Genomic DNA, 20,824 nt, shown 5'->3' on the forward strand with positions numbered 1-20,824 from the left:
TTACCTAGCGTTGCATTTCGGCCGAGTTAAATGAAAAAGCAGGCGGGGAGCCAAAAGTAAAGCAGGCAAATTTGTCGCCTAGGAGCGATGTCATCTGAAGGTGCTTTTCGATTGGCTGCTGCTAGATGACATCATTTCTGCGTGACACACTTCCCAACATCTTGAAAATCATCCCCAAAGGCTCATGTATTAAATGAATTACCAAAGACTAAAATAAAGGGACATTTTTGCTATACATATAGTTAGTTTTAGTTAGTTTTGTAAAAATAAAATGTAGTTTCCGTTTTTTTTTTAAAGCATTTGCGTTTTTATTTTATTTCGTTAACAAACTTGTTTTTAGGCGGTACGTTGGCTGACTGGTTAGCACGTCCGCCTCCTGGTGCAGAGGACGTGAGATAGGCAACAGCGCCCCCCCGCGACCCTTGTGAGGACAAGCGGTTAAAAAATGGATGGAACTTTTGTTTTTTTTTCGTTGGTTTTCGTTAACTAAAATAACCTTGGTTTGTACGTGATGGCCTGATTTAGATTAGAACTTCTCTTTCAGTGCACTCGAGTCCATTCAATGCGTGCGAGCAGCCCATCGGAAGTACTGGTCCTGTCTCAAACTTGCAGGTATGAATTGTCTGATGAGTAGTCCATTGTAAATACAGTTTTGATCAGACAAACTTTATTACCCTTGAAATGAACGCTGTTGGCCACGAAACAAAGTTTGGCAGCCTTGTGCTCGTACAATATCAATATCACCACTTAATTGCTAAACATCCATTTCTTTTCCAACCTTCTGCTGTTTTTGTACATGACTCCAGCCGGAGCAACCCCTTCAGAAGTCAGCGCTAAGCGCATTAAGCCAGAAGAAAAAGAAAGAGAAGAAAAGCTTCAAAGGGGAGAAGCGGCCGATAGCAAAGCTGGCATAACGTGGCCGAAGCCTCAGACGCGTGTCTTGCCTCCCGTACGCACAGCGGTGGTGATCCCCGAGGAAATGGCTTGTCCTGACGGATGCAAACGCTTCAACTTGTCCCAACATGCCGACTCGCTCTCAGACAAGTGCGATCCTCCTTTGTTTCGCCAAAACAACCAAAATGGACCACTTGAGTCACATGTATTGTCTTTTCCTCTCTCTCTCTCTCTCTCTCTCTCTCTCTCTCTCTCTCTCTCTCTCTCTCTCTCTCTCTCTCTCTCTCTCTCTCTCTCTCTCTTTCTCTCTTTCTCTCTCTCTCGCTCTCTCTCTCTCTCTCTCTCTCTCTCCGTAAAGAGAGGATTTCGATGGCGATGCTGTCCCTACGTTATCCAGTCTCACTGTGCTTGTTGGGAAAATGGAGAAGAATGAGGTATGGTCAAAATATATTTTAAAAACGTGAACAGCTTAAATTTTAAGGATATTTCTACATAATTTTATCAAGTGAAATTTAATGTTTCTGTGGCCATCATAACTGAGGCCTGACTGATATGGATTTTTTTGAATTTGAGAATTTCTCATTATAAAGTTCCGGTAACCGATTATTTGGACCATTAATTAAAAAAAAAAAAATATATATATATATATATATATATATATATATATATATATATATATATATATATATATATATAAATAATTAATAAAATAAAGCTTACAACAAAGAAACAAAGATATGAATTACAGGCAAAACATTTGATTGTTTAACAATATTTTGTCGCTTAATATTTGTTTAACTTTACAATAGAGAGAAAAATTGCTAAAAGCCAATGTTTGGAGGAAGAATGTTTGAACGTGATTATATTTTTCTTATGTTATGTGTTAATGTGGAAAAAAAACAATTGGCTAAAAAATATTTTCAAATAACTACGTAATATTTGCTGATTTCATTATTTGGTCCTAATCACAACACCATTGATAAATAGGTTGATACTTCATTCATCACTTTATAAAAAAATATTTTTATATAAAAATAATTTGTAATTTTTACATAAAAATATATATCTATTTTTTTTTTTATATAGTGAATTTTATTTTTGTATTTCCTTTATTCTATCACTCGAGCCCTAAAAATCTTGACATTCTTCTTCCCCTGCCCAGATCTGCAATGGCTTGGCCGTGGTAGGTGACGTTTCCATGGCGATGGCACCGGTCATCCAGCATGCGACCTCTCTCAAGCAACGGTAAAACTAAAGTGGATTCAACTGTAACCGGATTACTACTTGCGATCATTTCTACCGTTTTGTGCAGCGTTTTGGTTGTGTGTGTTGGAGGCACTGAAGTCCCGAGTCACCCGCCAGAAGATGGGTGAATAATATTTCTGCTTTGTATCAACCGCCATGTGTGATCAAGCGTAATCACTGCATATTGCTTATTTTAGGACAACACTTACAGTGCACATCAGCAAGGAGGCGCCAGAGGAGCCGAGGTGCAAATATGACATACCCGTGGGTCTGAAGAACGGCTGCGGGGACACGTGGGGGTTTGCGCAGGCCATCTTCAGCGTCCTCCTGCCTCTCGCCTACGAGTACGACCCCGCTCTGGTGCTGCTGGCGCGACTTCCTGGCACAGGGGGTCTCAATGATGGCGCGTGGCAGCAGCTGGTCAGCCTGCTGCAGGGCCTGGCTTGGGGTCACATGCTTGTGCTTGTACAGGTGAGGAGAATCGGGTGGTTCCAATGCAATAGGCAGCTCCGTTAAACAGGGCTAAAAATGTGTTGTGGTAGATGACAAGCTCGCCCAACACCATTTGGGTTTTTAACGTGTAGTAAATATTTATGTGGAATTGAAAAAAAATGTATGGCTTCCATTTTAGGAGTGCCACAAGGCTTTAGTGAAGCCAACGGCGGCGGCGCTCTCTGGGAGTCCTGCGCCCTCTCTGGGGCGACTTCCTGCTCCAGTAGTTGAAGATTTTGAGGCACTGGAGCGCTTGAGGGTCCGCCTACAGGCCGACTGGATGCTTCTGAGGACCTCAGGTGAATGCAAAATGGCCGTCAGTTCTGGGACTAGCCACTGTTGTTTATTTGAGAGATATTCGTGGATTTTTTTTCAATACTTTTGGAAGGGAGGAGCATAACTGTTTTTAGGGGTTGCCGTTTTTGGAAGGAATTTATTTGTTTACATTTTAATGTTTTTTTCCGATGCATTTAAATGTCCATAAGTTATATGCGGATTTTCGCTATTTGTGGGCCAGCCCGGTGCCTAACCCACTTATTATTATTTTTGTCATGCCCTTCACTATGGCATCCAGTTAGAATAAAGTTGAGAAAAGGAAGCGCTGTAACCCGGTATTGGTGACAAATTGAACTTAACTTATTCAAATTTTTTCTACAATTCGCATTTATTTACATTAATTTTGTGATGTACTGGGTGTTTTCACACCAATTAAAAATAGTGCTTCAAAGTAGTGGACAACCGGATTTAACGGACGACCCAATCCCAAGTCTATACGTTATGTACATTATATCAATTTTTCTTGCTTTTTAAATGAATAATTAATTCTTAAGGATCCAATTTTGACATTTTTTTTATTTTGAATGAAGACTAAAACTACTTATTGCAAAGTATTGTTGTTTTTTTAACATGTTTATTGTCCTATTTTGTTATCAAAACAGTACAAGAAAGTGAAGCTGAGGACAACTGAAGCTTTTTTTTTTCAACCCACGCAAGCATGGGGAGAGCATACAAACTCCACACAGGAAGGCCAAAGCCAGGACTCGAACCCTTTACTACCTCAGAACTGTGACGCAGACATTCTCACCACAGTCCCAGCTGGCTGAGCGAGAGGCAGCCATCACACCTATAATTTTATTTTATTTTTTAAAGGGGGAACAAACTTCAAAGAACCTAAAATCCTTTTCATTTTTGAGTCAACTTTTGAATACAACTTTTTATACTAAATTAAAAATAATTGACATTCATTCCATCATGCGTCTACCGTGTGTACTTCCACATCCAGCCTTTTGGGGGCGCTGTGAACTGACGCACTGGTCCATGTGAGTCTCACTCAGTACGTCGTCCAAGCAGCCCGTCTGCCCTTGACTTGGCCGGTGTGTGTGTGTGTGCGTTCGCATGCACCGTCCCCTGATTGTCATCACTATTGTGCGTGTGTGTGTGTGTGAGTGAGTGAGTGTGTGGCGTGTGTGTGCGAGAGAGAGAGCGACACGCTCACATGGTCACACGCTTAGTGTGAAAGATGTCCGCCAACTCGCAGTCCGTCAAAAGCAAAAAGGACGAGTCTTTTCTGGGCAGACTCGGGGGCAGCTTGGTTCGGAGGAAGAAAGCCAAAGAAGGTAAGCCATTAATTTATATTTTCTATAGTTTTATTATTATTATTATTATTATTGATCATACGCCTTGTTTTATTTTCTGTTTGCGCTGCGATCACGTGGTACTCTTAATTAAATGCGGGCTTGTTTACAATATCGATGACGTCAGTTTTATATTAGTTCCTTGAGTGACCACAAACAATGTGTCTGAGCTAAAAGCATGCTCCGAGTATCATTCATGCGGAGTAATAGAGACATAATTAGAAGCACATATTACCACTATATTCAAGAGAAATATAAATAGTCTTATTTACATTTTAAACACACGCGTTAGAGTTTGCCTTAACTTATTTTGAGCTAGTGTGTGTGTGTGGTAAAAGAGACAGCTGTGTGTATTCACTGAGGGTGGTCTACAAGTTGGTAGAGGACTGCCCAAAGTCCATTATAGATGTGACTGTCCTATTCTACAATCAAACCGTGTCCCTGCATGATGATAATAGGAGATATTATTGCTAATATATCGCCTAATGTTTTCTAATGTCTCATCTTGCAGCTGTTGTGGTTTTTTGGTCGGGTGTGGTGACTTTATTCTCAAGAGGAAACACCCTAACGATGAGTGGCAATCGGGGAAAGTTGTGTAACTTTTTGCTGAAAAGTTATTTTTTCATGTCAGCATTTTGTAATCCTCTTCTTTTTTTTTTCCCGCCCCCTTTTCGAGTTGTCCAAGTTATCTAGGACGCAATTTAGTTGCGATAAGTCTCTCACATGAGTCCAGATTGCTGCAGGTTTTTTTTGGGGGGGGGGGGGGGGGGGGGTTAACTGACAGGAAGTGTGTGTGTTTGTGACAAGGTCGAAGTGTCAGTCTGTCACATCTATGAGTTGCTTTTTTTAAGGAACGAGCGGTCATCACATCCTGACTATGTATAATCTTGCATTTTACGGTTGACATTCACTTGCACGACTTAAACACGACTTGCTTGCTCTTGAATGACGACTGCCAATAGTAAGTTCTGGTTTTATATTGGGGGGGGGGAATACAAACTTTTTTGATTGAAAGTTTTATATTTTTATGGCTTACATGTGTGTTTCATTGTAATTGTGGCTTTACTACTGTGTTAGGGTACGTTAGTGAACGCGAGTTACGACAAAATTGTTGCTGCTTGTGGAAATTGGTTGTAAAGTGAGGATTAACTAAGCAAAGTTCATAGTTCATGTTCCCATAGAATTGTGGTTCAATATTCTCAAATTCACGTGTTCATGTTTTTTTGTTTTGTCTTGGGGGGGGGGGGGGGGTGCTGGAAAACTCACCTGTTTGAAGTTGGGGTGGGGGAAAATATTCAAATATGTTTCTCATTAGGATGAGAAAACGTTCTTGTTCTCATCCTCATTAGAAACTTTCTTGAGAAACTTTCTCATTAAGATGAGAAAATAGTCCACCGTATGCTAGCATGGAAGATTCTATTAATTACATTTTTGGTTTGCATTTCTGAGTGAAAATGTCAATGCAGGGCCTAGTTTGATTATGGCAAAAAAAAAAAAAGAAGGTAATCTCGTCTACAAATCGATATAGTCCTATGTTTTTTAAGACAAAAAAAAAAGGTTGTGCTTTACCTGACAGTTGTGACGTGTCTTATCAGCTGATGTTCCCGGCCCAGGAGAAGTCTCGTTAGGATGAGAACGTTTCCCGTCCTAAGGAAAAACATATTTCCACTCAACCAGAGCATACAATCATACGGATCACCTATTCTGCTCGCTGCCACTAGGGGGGCGTATTTAAAACATCCTCTTTTTTTTTTTCTGTACAAGTGCGCATCCTCTGGTCACCAGCCAATCACAGGGCACATATAAATAAACAAGGATTCACACCTACGGACAATTTTTAGCCTTCACTCAACCGTTATAGTTCTCCATTGTGTCTTCAGTATTCAACTCCTCGGCCTCCCCCAAATTGTATTCTCTATTCGACACTATAAAGATATGCAGAGAGGTGCCCCCCCCCCCCCCCCCCTTCTGTCATCTGTGAGCTTGTGTTCCTCCCCAGTCTGGTGTAAATAACCGGCGCTATATTTAAGAGCCACTCTGTCGCCTCCATATAATGCTGCTTTATTTATATCCTGTCTCCCACTCCCTCCTGTCCAACTCGCTCGCTTCAGCGTCATTGTTTGTTTTTGTTCGCTGCTCACATCTTTGATTAGTAAACTGTTGAAAGCCTTCATTGGAGGGACTTCAAATTCTTGGACAATATTGACCCACGCGACTGTCGTACTCAAAATTATCTTTCAGGCCTACGCCACCGTACGGTACATTTGGAACATAGATCTTGCAAGAGCTTGTATTTACTTAACTCATTCACTGCCATTGACGACTATAGACGTCAAAAATACATTTGAGCTATTTCTATTAGTTTAACATTTTTTTTCCCACTTTTGCAAACAAGAGTATGAAAACCTAGGGGGAAAATTATTGTAAAGTTGGAACAGATATAACATTTGTGATTAATCTTTAGTTACTTGTGATTAATTACAATTTAAAAAAAATTGTAATCGTCTGACGCCCCTTATTTTTAATTTAAATGTTTTTTAATTAGGGGCGTCAGGCGATTTAATTTTTTTAAAATTGTAATTAATCACATGACTTCACTAGTTGACTAATCACAAATTTTATGTCTGTTATAAATGTACAGTATTTGTTTTCTAGGTTTTCATAACAAATTAAATTAATTGAAAAAAAGGTTTAACTCATAGAAATAGCTTACGTTAATTTATGACATCTATAGTCGTCAATGGCAGTGAATGAGTTAATAATATTGTTATTTTTTATTGCTTTTAAGATCGTGGAGGGGATTTTACTCACTTATTTTTTATCAGTACATTAATGTCTCTCTCTTTGTTTTTTTTAAATAAACAAGGCATCCACAAAGTCACTTTACATTTTACTGACAAAAAGAAGCTTACTTGCTTCAACCTTCAATCTAAAACTAAATATAAAGCAAATATAATTACACAATCTAACCAAACCTTACGCAAAGTCCACCATCTTAAAGCTAACACACAATGCAGAATGCCATAGACGGGCTAACGTAGCTAGCATCAATGCTGCGGAAAGCAGAAGAGGTAGCAGCAAATGGAGAGAGTGCATTCAACAATACTCACGGGCATATATTCTTTATCCTCTGGGAGAGAAAAAAACATGATAGCAGCGTACTGTAGTTTCTTCTGTGTTTCATTATCAAATTAATGTCTGATATGTCTGTATTGCCCCCTGGTGGCCAAGACAGGCACGCCAGAAGGAGCATCACAATGCCATTACCATGATGCAAAAAACTGTTTACTTTTTAAGATTATATAAAATTATACTGCAATACTGTAGGGTGCTACTTTTCTCATAAAAAAAAAAAACGCATTAAAAAATATTTGTGAAAATGTTTTGGGGGCGCTGGAACAGAAGATATGAAAAGGAAGTCCGCAAAAAAAAAAAAAAACAGGGTTGCCGGCTCTGCTCTGGATTGAATTAGCGTAATTGTGTTAGCCGTAATAGAGTCACTGCCTGATTGATTGCCTGCTGCAAGTAAGACGTATTAAAGGCTTCGTTTGGCGGCTCATTGAAACATGACATTTATGCTGAGTTAGACAGTCAGCTAGACTAGAAGAAGAAAAACTGTGTGGAATCCTATTTTTTTGGGGGGGGATGGCTTAGATAGGTACAAACATGATGACCACGCTTCAGTGATGTGCGGAAAATTAGATACACTATAATTGGCCGATTTCCAATGAAGATCAATTTCGTTTGTAATAATCCTGAGGTCCAAACTATAGCCTTGGACATCAACAACAACTAATGTGTACAATTTTCTTTTTTTTGTGTGTAAAATAAATTGATTGACCACAAGTGACAGGCATGAGGCAGCTAGCAAGTTAGCGGCTAGCTTATGAAGCTAAGGCAGGAATCTACGCCTTCACTCGGTTCTCCTTCATGCCAAACTTTTTGCATTCGCAATGAACAAATGAACAAATGATTCACCCAAATGAAAAACAATGTGACGCGATGTTCGAAAAGCGAAACAAAGTCAAATGTAGCAACCAAATCGATAAGTTGTCAACAACACTGGCTTCTTTCCGTTCGCGCTTCATAGCAATTGTTGCTAGTAAGTACTGCACGTTAGCGGAGGCTTTAGTACAGAAGTGGCAAACACATTCTGTTCAAGTTTAAAATAATACTCTATATTGACTAATCAAGCCAATTGTTGTGTTAGCTAAACAGGAAATGGAAAGCTAGCAAAATCTCAAAGTAGCAACAGTGCTAATCATAGCGCAACCCACTCCGATGTTTGCCATCTGCATGACCACTGGTGATCATCTCCAACATATTACGTCACACTAACTTCCACTGGATCTTCTTAACACTGTTGCGCACGCACACACACACACACACACACACATGTATCTCCAGTAACTAGACCTCTGAGGTGGGGAGGAGGTTTGTGACAGAAATAAACACGCCCCCCCCCCCCCCCACTCCTGCTACTGTTCGGCCCTACTCACACATATTGACACACGCATTGAATATACCGTGCATGCATTTACTGCATCGTGCGCGCACTTCCATCAGGAGTAGAAAGTGGGGACATGGCGGGGCTGCTTTGTGGAACCAAGAGGAAGAAACCAGGTACTTTTGATGAGCTTTTCTACAAATAAGAAGTGGCTTCCGGTTCGCAAATGATGCAAATCAGCATGTGTTGTATTTGAGTTTTTGTCAATAGGCGGATGTTTGTGCTGAATTTTGCTTGCCCCAGTGGAGGTCTTTGATGCAGGTTGTACTTGACATCGAAAGCGGGCGTAATGCAGGCAAATGGGTCACTGGGGGGGGGGGGGAGCGGCGCAATTAGGATGAAATACGGCAATCCTGCTCTGTAATTATGCAGCCAAATGTTGATCCATGAGGAGATTCTCGGCTAAAAGGGACTCTGCAGTATCAGATAGGAAACGTGGAGTGGACGCCTTCCACCCAAGCAGATGTAAACGACTGCTTTCAATGATATACAGCCATAAAACCTTTTTTAGTACTTTATAAATGTCTCATGGAAGTTTATAAAATGAATGCGTCCATTAAGGGGAAAAGTCGAATTTTTCAAAGTGAAATCCGGTATTGATTATCTTTCAACCCTGGTCGTGTTTACTTTGATTTATTTGCGCCATCTCAGCAGCACTTGCATGTCCCAATTTTTTAGCTAAATTCCGAAAGGCTTGGTTTCTGTGGCCAAACAGGAAACACGAAGAGATAAAGATGTTGATGTAACATCATGTGGCCCGTGGAAAAAGTGAGCAAGTGTCTCTCTCTGGCAGCAGTTTTTGAAAATCCGTGGAAAAAAACAAAAAACAGAAGCAACGACATTAACATGAAAAAGTATGTAATGATAATCTTATAATGTCCATTATTGGGGGGAGAAACTGTATATGGTTTATATGCATATACACAAGACCAGTGGTTCTACAGCAGGCACTTAATCCACCACTAACTATTATGTGGTTAAAAACGCATATTTTTGAGTGGGGAAGTGAAAATAAACAAGTAAAATAATTTGGTTTTACATGTGGGCACGCCCTCAATACCTGGGTGTGAAAAATGTCAGGAAAAGCCTACAAGAACATCTGAGCTTTATTAATTAATTGGAGACATTTGAAATGGTGGATGGTGTGTACTGACTCACTCATTTTGATTAGTTATTCTGAACACCGCCACATTACCATTTAGAAGAGGGTGTGCACACTTGTGCAACCACATTATAACATTTGTTTATTTTTACTTACCCTCTTGAAAAGATTTCAAAAGTTTTAAAAGATTGGTCTGTTTTTGTTGATTGTTTTGAGTTCTGAACAGGGGTGTGTAGACTTTTTATATTGGCTGTGCATCATCCGAAGCATTTCAAAATATAATCACCAGTCCAAGTTTCTAGTCCAAGTTGACAGTTTCACAAGGGGGGGGGGGGTGACATTCCTTGAGGGCCCATTCTGAGTGTGGTTGTGGGCCGCATGCAGCCTGCGGGCCGCCATTTGCCCATCTTGACATTGACCAACATGAAACAGTGCAGCCAAGTGAAACACTACAAAATAGCACAGTAGATACTAGACATGTGCCAAAAAATCGATTCTCATAAGAATTCTCATTTAGTACGATTCAGAATCGATTTTAAATGTCCCAAAATCGATTTTATTAAAATCATTTTATACTGTCTTGCCTTTGTCTGTGTGCACTGTTCATGTTGTACCCAATTTGGCCACTTAGGGGCAGTGTGGTTCCACGCGGTCTAATACACTGTTAAGTTGTAGCCACATTTGAGAGTAGAAGGAAAAAGTCACGATCAAGTTATTCCAATGAAAGTTTGTTTGTTTTTTCAGCGTGGAGCCGTTCTTTTGAGTGATAAAAGTGCCGCGAGTAGCGCGCTAATTAGCATTAGCAAGTCAGACTGGAGTAGATCATTACGATTTTTTGCACATCTATAGATTGAAGCAAAAATCGATTCTGAATCGAATCGAATCGTGAGACATTCAAAGATTCCCACCCTTTGTAGATACCAATGTAAATGTCAGTATTAGCTAGAATTCGTTTGATTCATTTTATTGTCCAATTATCAACGCGCGATTGCAATTTCACACCACTAATCAGGCATTGTCGTGTGTTTGTGCGATTAGTGAGTGACCTCCACGAGGAAGGCAAAAATGCCATCAACGCTCCAATGCTGCCCTCTGGGACCAACGTCCATCCCGAGGACACTCTGCTGGGTACGAACACACAATAAAACATTTTTTTTTAACATTTGTATTTTACGGAAGTGTATTACATTCACTTGAAAAAAAAAGTCCTGTTTTTCTGACAAATTTTTTTGGGGGAGCGTTGTTTTTTTGAATATGTTTTCCTTGTTTTTTTAAATAAATGTTTTTCTGTTTTTTTTACAAATATTTTTTTCCCTGTTTTTCTGAGTAATTTTTTCTCCTGTTTTTCTGGAAAAAAAAATTCAGCCTGTTTTTCTGAATATTATTTGACAAAAAAAAATTCAGTAAAACTGAAAAAAATATTCTGAAAAACAGAAAGAAAAAAAATACTCAAAAAAACAAAGCAACCCAAAAAAATTAGTCAGAAAAACAGGAGGTTTTTTTTCTCCAAGTGAATGCAATATGCTTCCGTAGTATTTCATCTTGTTTTTAAGTATTTATTTAGGTACAATTTTTATTGGACTTTTCATTATTTGAGTACTTTTTTTCTCTCCTTCTTTCCTATATTTATGGACAATGTTAATGTTCAAACTGCATAATAGTACAGTGGATTTCAATAATGTTGCAAAACAATTTTAAAATCTGAAGAAACTTGCAACTGCGACTGTCCATGCTGAGCTTAATTTAAGGTGGCCTACGCGAGGCCACAGAGGAGCTGGTGATTGATGAGGAGGCGGCGGTGAAAGTGGAGGAGCAGGAAATGAAAAGAAGATGCGGCGCCTTTTTTCCCCTCCTCGCAGCAAAAATGGCTCCTGGCGTTTTTAACGGCTCGCAATTCTTCATCCTCACCGGGGACTAAAACATGTCTGCACTCAACATGTGTGAAAGGGAGGGGGGGGGGGTAAAAAATAACAGTTGAAAAAGCTCTTCTCACCTTGTCTCTGCCAGAAGAGAACGCCGAGAGGATCATGCTGGACCCGACGTCGCGGGATGACCCCAAGTTCAAAGATTTGCTCAAGGTAACATTTGTTAGCATGATAACTTCGGACTTCTGCCAGAAAGGAAAATAAATGTCACGTGTCAAGCGTGTGATTTGATTGGTTACTTCTGAACACTAGAGGGTGTGCTCACTTTTGCAACTGCATTATCCCTGTTGTTTATTGAAATTGAACAGGTTGTAGTTCACTTCACTGGTGGGAAAAACGTTTTGAACCGATTTACCTTGTATGACACAAAGCTGGCATTTGAACAGGGGTGTGTAGACTTTTTCTATCTTCTGTACCTGTGTACAGGTGCTGATTGACTGGATCAACAGTGAGCTGGAGGAGGACAGGATCATTGTGAAGGACCTGGAGGAGGACTGCTATGATGGTCAAGTACTGCAGAAGCTTTTTGGTGAGTCACAAGGGAAGCCAGCAGGTCGTTATCCCTCGTTTGCGCTCTTGGACTCCCCCCAGTGACCGTTATGTGTCATTGCTCATATCATATTCCATTTATTTTATTGACATTAATTATGTGACATCTGGTGAATTATGATTTTATACATAAAAAATATTACAACTTTTTTTTCTTTTGATGCTTTTATTTTTTGCTTTTATTTTTTGTAATACAATGACTTTTTTCTCATAATTAACTTTTTTTCTTTTCTCATAACAATAAAACTTTTTCTCTAGTAATATTTGGATTCTCTTCAGGTAACAATATTTTTCCTTTGAATTAACAACTTTATTTTAGTAATTTGAGTTTTTCTCAAAATAATTTATTTTGACAATTAATTTCACAAAATTGTAATTTATTTTTCTTGTAATATTACGACTATTCTGGTACTTTTATAGTATGACTTATTCTCATAATGCAATTTATTTATTTTAATAGTACCATTTTATTTTCTACAATGCAACATTTTTTGTAAAATAATAACTTTTTCGTTGTAATTTTATGACTTTTGTTCTTGTGATAGTAACAATACATTTTCTCTTGTAATATTTCAGTTATTATTTATTGCTTATTATTTATTTAAAAACATATTAATGAGTAAACATGTGTGTTTTTTTTTGTAATGAATGTCCTCAGATGTATTTTCTTGTAATACTCAAATTTTAATAAAAAAAAAAATAGTGTGATCCTTATTATGTACTTATGTATTCAGTTTTTTTTTTTAAACCACTTTCTCATTATGACTTTTATTCTGGGAATATGACTACTCTTTTCATGTCATGTAATATTATTTCCTTTATTTGTTTAACACTAGATTTTTCCCCCTTATAATATTACACTTTATTCTTGTGACAATAAACTTTATTATTATTACTATTATTATTTTTACTGTATTATTATTATTATTATTTCAACTTTCTTCACGAAACAATATAAATGTTTTCATGTATTATGTTCAATTCTGAACATTCCACATTCTTCACCTAATGTCTGCGTTGGTGGTATAGTGGTAAGCATAGCTGCCTTCCAAGCAGTTGACCCGGGTTCGATTCCCGGCCAATGCATATATTGTGAATGATGATAGGATGCTAATTGAATTCATTCTCATCTACTAAGCCCCATCGTGGGCCTAATCAATTGTTTTAATTGAGAATCGATTTGAAGTATCGTTCTCCTCCTTCCAGAAAAGCTGTCGGGCCGGAAGCTGAACGTGGCCGAGGTGACCCAGTCGGAGATCGGCCAGAAGCAGAAGCTGCAAACGGTTCTGGAGGCCGTAAACGAGCTGCTGCGTCCTCACGGCTGGTCCATCGAGTGGAGTGTGGATTGTGAGTGCTCAATTTCACCGCCGAGTCCAATTTGTTCATATGTTGTTCGGTGGTTATTATTTTTATTTAGTTAGTTCAGAAGTCACCACTTCATTAGGTACACCTTTACCATCAAATGTATTCATCGGCATTCACAATGACATACAAAAAAAAAAAGAGCCTGACAAATGAAATTAAATAATGTTCTAGTACCCCAAAAAAATATATATTTTTAAGTGATATGCGTTGGCCGGGAATCGAACCCGGGTCAACTGCTTGGAAGGCAGATATATAGTACGCACACCCCAGACACTTCATTAGGTACACCGACACATTCCAATTGAGCTGTCTTGAATTTTTTTCAAACAAAATTGAGCCGTATTCATGTGAAGAAAACCAAAACATGCACGTAAATATTTCATGCGAATGTTTTTTTGCAGCCATCCACTCCAAGAACCTGGTGGCCATCGTGCACCTGCTGGTGTCGCTGGCCACGCACTTCCAGGCGGCCATCAGGCTGCCCGAGCACGTCTCCGCCAAGGTGGTGGTGGTGAAGGTGAAGCCCCGCCCCTGATAATGACATCATGCGACTTTGGCGACTTGAATTATTCACCCGCCGTTGTTGTTGTTGTTCGAGCAGAAGCGAGAGGGCGTCCTGCAGACTGCCCTCGTGAACAAGGAGTTGACCAGCACCACCGAGTGAGAACTCTTTCCTCATCTTTCCATCCATGATGATCGCTCCATTGACACTTTTAATTACTGCAGACTTGACAGGTTTTATGGTGTTGTTCTAATCTGTGTTAGACAAACAGTGGTGCCTTGACTTTTATCGTATCTCAAAGCATTTCCTACATTGGAATAAATGAAAATGCCGTTAACTCGTTCACTCACTGCCATTGACGACTATATACGTTAAAAAAAATTCATTAGAACTATTTCTTTTAGTTTCACATTTTTTTCTCCACTTTTGTTAACAAGAGTATGAAAACCTAGAAAAAAATTGATTGTACATTTAGAACAGATATAAAATTCCTGATTAATCTTGAGCTAACGAGTGAAGTCATGTGATTAATTACAATTTAAAAAAAAAATGTAATCACCTGTTGCCGCTATTTAAAAAAGAAGAAGAAAAGATTATTAAAAATTAGGGGCGTCAGACGATTACATTTTTTAATTGTAATTAATCGCATGACTTCAATAGTTAACTCACGATTCATCACAAATTTCATACATGTGATAAATTAAGAATTTCATACTCTTGTTAACAAAAGTTAAAAAAAAAAGTGAAACTCATAGAAATAGTTCAAATGAATTTTTGACGTCTATAGCCGTCAATGGCAGTGAATGAGTTAATCTGTTCCAGCCTAACAAAGAAGAAGACTGTCCATCTACTTTGTTTTACAGTGTTAGCATTAAGCTAGCGTGTTTTGTTTGTTTGTTTTTTAAGTAGAGCTGTCAAACGATTACATTTTTAATCAGATTAATCACATTTTAGAATTTTGATTCATCACGATTAATCGCTGAATAAAAAAAGGCTTTTTTATCAACATTTCCCCCCCCCCAAATTTGAAGAGCAACGTTTATGTGTTAATTCTTTTGACATTTAATATCATGAGGAAGTCTTCAACATTTTTTCATCCTCATCTTTTTCTAATCAGTTAATTTCTTGCATAATTTTAAATGCAAAAAAATGACCCCAATATTTTGACATGAACAAATATTCTAAATGTGATACGCAAACATTTATTAAATGCTTTACTTTAATGCATGTAATGATGTTTGTTGCTCAAACACAACCTATGCTACCTTAAACGTAGCCATCCGCTAAAGGATCATCTATGGTCAAAATTGCGATCAATCTGCGTTAATTCATGATTAATGCGATCATTTTTTTGTGAATAATTAATCAGTTAACGTTTTAACTTTGACAGCACTATTTTTAAGACAAAGTTACTGCGCATTGATTCAATACAGAATGTGAAAAATATTCACCATCAGCTAAACGGCCGCTTGTGTTCTCTGCCACCTTAGCGAGCACTAATAAGAAGTAACTCAAGTTTTTGCTCATATCTCAAAAAACTTAACTCGTAAGTCGAGGAAACACTGTTTTCACAAATTTGCACTGATATACGTAACAAACTTAATAGTCCTTTTTTGGGTCTGTTTGCTTTCCAGAATGATGATGGGAAGATTTGGTAAGTATTTATTTTGTCTTTGTTATTTTTCTTGTGTAATATATGAGTTTCACATTTTCAAATTCTAAAATAAGTCAACTTTTCTAACATTTTCGAAGGTTAGAGTAGTTTGGCGAAACTATATGCAACGACACAATTTGCCAGATCAACATAAGAGCAGCGCAGAAAACCAATTCTAGTTTAACATTGACTAGCGTTAGAAGTTAGCATAAATACATTCAATATACCAGTAAGTGGGGGGGGGGAATAGAAAATCGATTCTCACTTAGTACGATTCAGAATCTATTTTTAATGTCCCAAAATCGATTTTATTGAAATTATTTTATACTGTCTTGCCTTTGTCAGTGTGTGCCTTTATTTGGAGCGCTGTTCATGTTGTACCCGATTTGGCCACTTAGGGGCAGTGTGGTTCCACGCGGTCTAATACACTGTTAAGTTGTAGCCACATTCGAGAGTAGAAGGAAAAAGTCACAATCAAGTTATTCCAATAAAAGTGTTTTTTAGAGACGTTCTTTTGAGTGATAAAAGTGCCGCGAGTAGCGCGCTAATTAGCATTAGCGAGTCAGACTGGAGTAGATCATTATGATTTTTTGCACATCTATAGATTGAAGCAAAAATCATTGTCACTCAAATCTTTTTGAAGCAAAAATCGTTCTTAATCGAAGATCGATTCTGAATCGAATCGCAGGCCCAAAAATCGGAATCGAATCGAATCGTGAGATTCAAAGATTCCCACCCCTACCAGTAAGGCACCACAGCGTGACAAAAATAAAGAATACAAAATCCGCTCATGTTAGCTAACGTTAGGATTAGCACAAGTTAGCATCAATATATCTACGGTAATCATGCCAGTAAGTCACAGCAGCTTGAGAAAAATAAAGAATACCTTTTAAAAACAGGTAAACTAACTTTTTAATGGTTAAAATAAGCAGCGTCAACACATTTTAACGTTCCCACAAATGCATTATGTTTGCTTCAACAGAACGAGACGCTTTTGACACGCTTCTGGATCACGCGCCTGACAAACTCAATGTGGTCAAAACAGTGAGAAACACTTTTTTGTTTTTTCTCCTAACGGAACCCTTTCAAATTCGGACTTTTAAAGAATTTCTTGCATAACGATTCCCTTTTTTGCTCTCCCTTTAGTCACTCATCACCTTCGTGAACAAGCACTTGAACAAATTGAACCTGGAAGTCACTGAGCTGGAATCTCAGGTATTCCAACTTTGTCTACGTGCACATCAACATCTTCACCTTCAAGCATTTGAAATAACGAGTGTTAGCTTATCGCTAACACAAAATATAATAAATCATAAACTCTTAAACAACTTCTATCTGTTGTGTCTTGTGTTTAGTTTGCTGACGGCGTCTACCTGATCCTCCTGATGGGCCTGTTGGAGGACTACTTCGTGCCTTTGTACAATTTTTTCCTCACCCCCGAGAACTTCGACCAGAAGGTGATTTGCATATCATGAAGATAACTTGTAGTTGACAAGCTGATATGACGTTTTTTTTGTTTATTTTTTTGTCAGGTCCACAATGTGGCGTTCGCCTTTGAGCTCATGCAAGATGGCGGCCTGAAAAAGCCCAAAGCCAGACCGGAAGGTAAAGACACTCAACATATCCAGCAGATGGTGCTATGGCGAAAAATATGTATTTTTTTTTTTTATATTTACGATAATTCACATTGCTGACATATTGTCCTTTTGGGCAAAGTGGGCTAAATTTTTTCAGGGGATGGGGGCACACAATGACTGTGTCCAATGAGTTCTGCCTAGCAACAACAGAGTCATAGTAATTGCATTGGTGAAGTTGAAATCTGACCATTAAAATAAAAAACAAAAATTGTACACATTTTTACTTTGTAATATTACGACGTTTCTTGTAACGTCAGTCATTTTTTTGTAGAATTTTCCCAAATTTATTTTGAGGGAATCTTATTTTGAGGACAATTCAATCCTGGGTTAGGGTTTCAAATTGGGGTTTTAAATGACGTAAATTTAGAGATTCAAATTAGGGTTTGAGTTTGAAATTATTGTTAGGCTGTCAAATTAGTATTTAAACTATCGTTGGTGTCATTTAGAGGAAATAGAATAACCGCTCGTTTTGATCTCGTTTTACCTTCAGGTACGACATTTGGGTTTTAATCCGGGGTTAGAGTTTCAAAGTCGGGGTTCAAGCTCGGGTTAGCGTTTTAAACTAGGGTTAGGGTTACAATCCGGGGTTAGGGTTTCAAATGAGGGTTTTAGTTTGTTTGTTTTTCTCCCCCATATTCAAAAGCAGTGTTAATGTTCAAGTGCATAAAGTTACAGTTGCTTCCAATGAAACCCCTTTTTTTTTTTTTTTTTTTTTTTTTGTGAACCTCACGTTTGAAGTTATTGCAATCCTGAGCAACTTTCCACTAGAGGGAAACCTCGCATCATATTTAAAGCCAGCACCAAGCGAAATGGACCCTCGGCCATCACTTTGCTGCGTAATTGAATGAACCGTCGGCAGCCTTGTAGCACGCCACGCATCAATATACATAAATTGATCATATGATAAAATAGAATGCTATTAGGTAAAAAAAAAAAAAAAAAGCAATCTAATAGTCATGACGGATGGACTACTTAAAGGTTAATCAACGTTTTGTGCCTTTAAGGTCATTTCAGTCAGTGGCTGGAATGGAAAGATGAAGCGATGCATTTGCTTGATTGCGTTGTCTTTATCTCGTTCTGCGTGATCCGCACAGGTGGAAAAAGAGAGCAGAAAAACGATCACGCTTGTTTTCTCATCTATTTCTGACACTCACAGCATCATACATACGTCAATGGGGACTATTTTTTATTTATTTATTTATTTTTTTACTTTTGTGGCCAACTCTTGTTTAACCTTGAATGCTAATTGCAATCCATTCTAATGTTATTCAACAAAACCATTTCTTTCCAAAGTCCTCGTTCTGCACAGAAAATTACAATATGCAAATGAGCTTTGTGGATGCGATCGCAATGCATCTTATGGTAATTATTATTTTTGCCCTACTTCGTCCTCGATAAGACGAACGCAGCGTTAATTGATTAGCTGTAATTTAATGGTAGCGCACCATAAATATATATATATATATATTTTTTTTTTTTTTTGATGAATGATCCAACCTTTTGTTACTTTTGTGCAGATGTGGTCAACCTGAACCTCAAGTCAACCCTCAGAGTTCTCTACAACCTGTTCACCAATTACAAGAACTCGGAGTGACAGATGCGTGCGTGCGCGCGCGCGTGTGCGTGTGTGTTTGAGGTGACAAACAAGGACTTAAAAGTCATTCTGTTGTCAGATTGTCAGAGACCATTGGGAATGCTTTTCTTTTCTTTTTTTTTATCATCTTCTGTATGCTGTATTTATTTATTCCTGTCACAAAAGTGTTTGGATGTCATGACTGTAAACATCAATTTGAAAATATGTTCAATGTAAACGCTCACGTTAACTAAATCGCTTCATATTCGTTCTGAAAGTGTTTTGTGGGAATATTAAAGGAAACATATATGACTTTTTTTTTCCTCCCAATTTTGAAAGAGTTTCCATGAGTCTTAACTCATTCAAACCCAAAAATGTGTAAATACGTTTTTTTTAATACTTTGTCCTTCACTCCCAAAAACGTATTTATACATTTGTTATGTTTTTTTTTATGCAAGAGCATAAGGAAGGCTTTGATGCAGCTTCTGACCTGAAGAGGTCGCAATGGTCGTTATTACAAAGAACGGCCAGCGGGTGGCAGCAGAGTATAAGAGATCAACCAGGGCCATGTGGCAAAAAAAAAAAGCTATTTCCGCCAGTGTTTTCAACAGATTTGTGAATAATGATGAAACTTAGCTATATTATAACACTAATTGCTGCAAAACAGAAACATATACAAATGTACTTTTTTTTCATGACAAAAGAAGAGACTAAAAATGTCCCCTTCAAATGAAGCATTTCACGCTGTCGAGATGTCACTGATGTTACTGGTTAGCTTTTGCAAACGTCAACGTGGTATTCAGGTAAAAAAATAAAAAAATAATACAAAATCAATTGAATATATACAGGGTTATGATTTTAAAGTAGGGTTTCAAACTATGGTTAGGTTTCAAATTGGGGTTCTGAACTTTTGTTGGGGTTTCAAATTCGGGTTGGGGTTTAAAAGTAAGGTTTTAAACTGTGGTTATTGTTTCAAGTTAGGGTTTTTAAAAACTAACGTTAGGGTTTTAAGTTAGCATTATGTTTACAAGTAGGCTTTTAAACTGATAATTTCTCAAATTAAGGTTTCAAACCAAGGTTTGGTACAGTTGGCATTTCAGTTTAGGGTTTTAAATTCATGTTTTAACGAGGGTTAGAGTTTCAAGTTGGGGTTTTAAACCAGAGTCATGGTTTTAAATTGGGGTTAGTGTTTCAAATTACGAATGTTTAAAATAGGAAGGTTTAGGAATTCAAAGTAGAGTTTTAAACTAGAGTTACTGTTTCAAATTTGGGTTTTAAACTAGTGTTAGGGTTTAAAAGTAGTGTTTCAAACTTAGTTTAGGTTTTTAAATGAATGTTTTATCTAAGATTAGAGTTCCAAGTTAGGGTTTTAAACCCTTAGGGTTAGCTTTTCAAGTTAGGGTTTTAAACTAAGTTTAGGGATCCAACGTAGAGTTTTAAACTAGGTTTGGGGTTTCAAAGTAGAGTTTTAAACCAGAGTTACTGTTTCAAATTTGGGGTTTTAAACCAGGTTTAGTGTTTCAAGTAGGGTTTTAAACTGATTTTAGAGTTTCAAATGAGGGTTTTAAACTATCGTTAGAGTTTCAAATTTGTGTTTTAAACTGGGTTTTAGGGTTTCAAATGAAGGTTTCAAACTCAGGTTAGGGGTTCAAACCCCAGTGTCCGTGATGCGCTCAGCTTTGTCTGAAAAAAAAATGCCTGAAATCTCCCTTTTGTGCCAAATAAGCGGCTGCCCGCTGCCTTTT

The 20,824-nt window shown here is 38.0% G+C and overlaps 2 protein-coding genes, 1 long non-coding RNA gene and 1 other non-coding gene across 10 annotated transcripts in view; 3 read left to right on the forward strand and 1 right to left on the reverse strand.

Annotated features, from left to right (window-relative positions):
- Positions 1–3,825, forward strand: part of hdac10 (histone deacetylase 10) — a 7,810-nt gene extending 3,985 nt beyond the window's left edge. For all 5 annotated transcript variants that reach the window (XM_086072830.1, XM_086072825.1, XM_086072829.1 and 2 more), the window contains 8 exons: positions 545–612; positions 807–1,044; positions 1,253–1,328; positions 2,057–2,139; positions 2,207–2,263; positions 2,337–2,610; positions 2,771–2,930; positions 3,570–3,825. In XM_086072830.1, the coding sequence (XP_085928956.1) occupies positions 545–612; positions 807–1,044; positions 1,253–1,328; positions 2,057–2,139; positions 2,207–2,263; positions 2,337–2,610; positions 2,771–2,930; positions 3,570–3,598 (985 nt within the window). In that variant the 3' untranslated portion in view covers positions 3,599–3,825. The remainder of the gene's footprint in view (positions 1–544; positions 613–806; positions 1,045–1,252; positions 1,329–2,056; positions 2,140–2,206; positions 2,264–2,336; positions 2,611–2,770; positions 2,931–3,569) is intronic.
- On the reverse strand, positions 669–8,669 carry LOC147175093 (uncharacterized). Its single transcript, XR_015094529.1, has 4 exons — positions 8,543–8,669; positions 5,835–5,912; positions 2,402–2,581; positions 669–1,055 (listed from the first exon to the last, which is right to left on the reverse strand). It is a non-coding gene; the product is annotated as an uncharacterized LOC147175093 (long non-coding RNA).
- parvb (parvin, beta) lies at positions 3,971–19,391 on the forward strand. Of its 3 annotated transcripts, none has more exons than XM_086072837.1 (13): positions 3,971–4,247; positions 10,913–11,002; positions 11,882–11,952; positions 12,226–12,328; positions 13,555–13,695; positions 14,115–14,230; positions 14,315–14,373; positions 15,850–15,869; positions 16,852–16,913; positions 17,016–17,084; positions 17,225–17,326; positions 17,402–17,474; positions 19,024–19,391. In XM_086072837.1, exons 1-13 carry the CDS (start codon positions 4,151–4,153, stop codon positions 19,098–19,100), a joined length of 1,080 nt encoding a protein of 359 aa, XP_085928963.1. In that variant the 5' UTR covers positions 3,971–4,150; the 3' UTR covers positions 19,101–19,391. The 3 variants fall into 3 exon arrangements, with proteins under 3 accessions (XP_085928963.1, XP_085928965.1, XP_085928964.1); XM_086072839.1 differs by lacking the exon at positions 3,971–4,247 and adding an exon at positions 5,134–5,226; XM_086072838.1 differs by lacking the exon at positions 3,971–4,247 and adding an exon at positions 8,740–8,888.
- Positions 13,363–13,434, forward strand: trnag-ucc (transfer RNA glycine (anticodon UCC)). Its single transcript has one exon. It is a non-coding gene; the product is annotated as a tRNA-Gly (tRNA).
- Positions 19,392–20,824: the final 1,433 nt, after the last annotated feature.

Source organism: Leptonotus elevatus, chromosome 4 (genome assembly GCF_054856555.1).
Source record: "Leptonotus elevatus isolate MCC_2025b chromosome 4, RoL_Lele_1.0, whole genome shotgun sequence".
Lineage (NCBI taxonomy): Eukaryota > Metazoa > Chordata > Actinopteri > Syngnathiformes > Syngnathidae > Leptonotus > Leptonotus elevatus.

Bases quoted from the DNA above. Each gene is read 5' to 3' on its own strand.
- parvb (XM_086072837.1), top strand. From the start codon at position 4,151: ATGTCCGCCAACTCGCAGTCCGTCAAAAGCAAAAAGGACGAGTCTTTT. The intron at 13,696-14,114 runs GTGAGTGCTCAA...GTTTTTTTGCAG, and splicing joins CATCGAGTGGAGTGTGGATT to CCATCCACTCCAAGAACCTG. The intron at 16,914-17,015 runs GTGAGAAACACT...CTCTCCCTTTAG, and splicing joins AACTCAATGTGGTCAAAACA to TCACTCATCACCTTCGTGAA.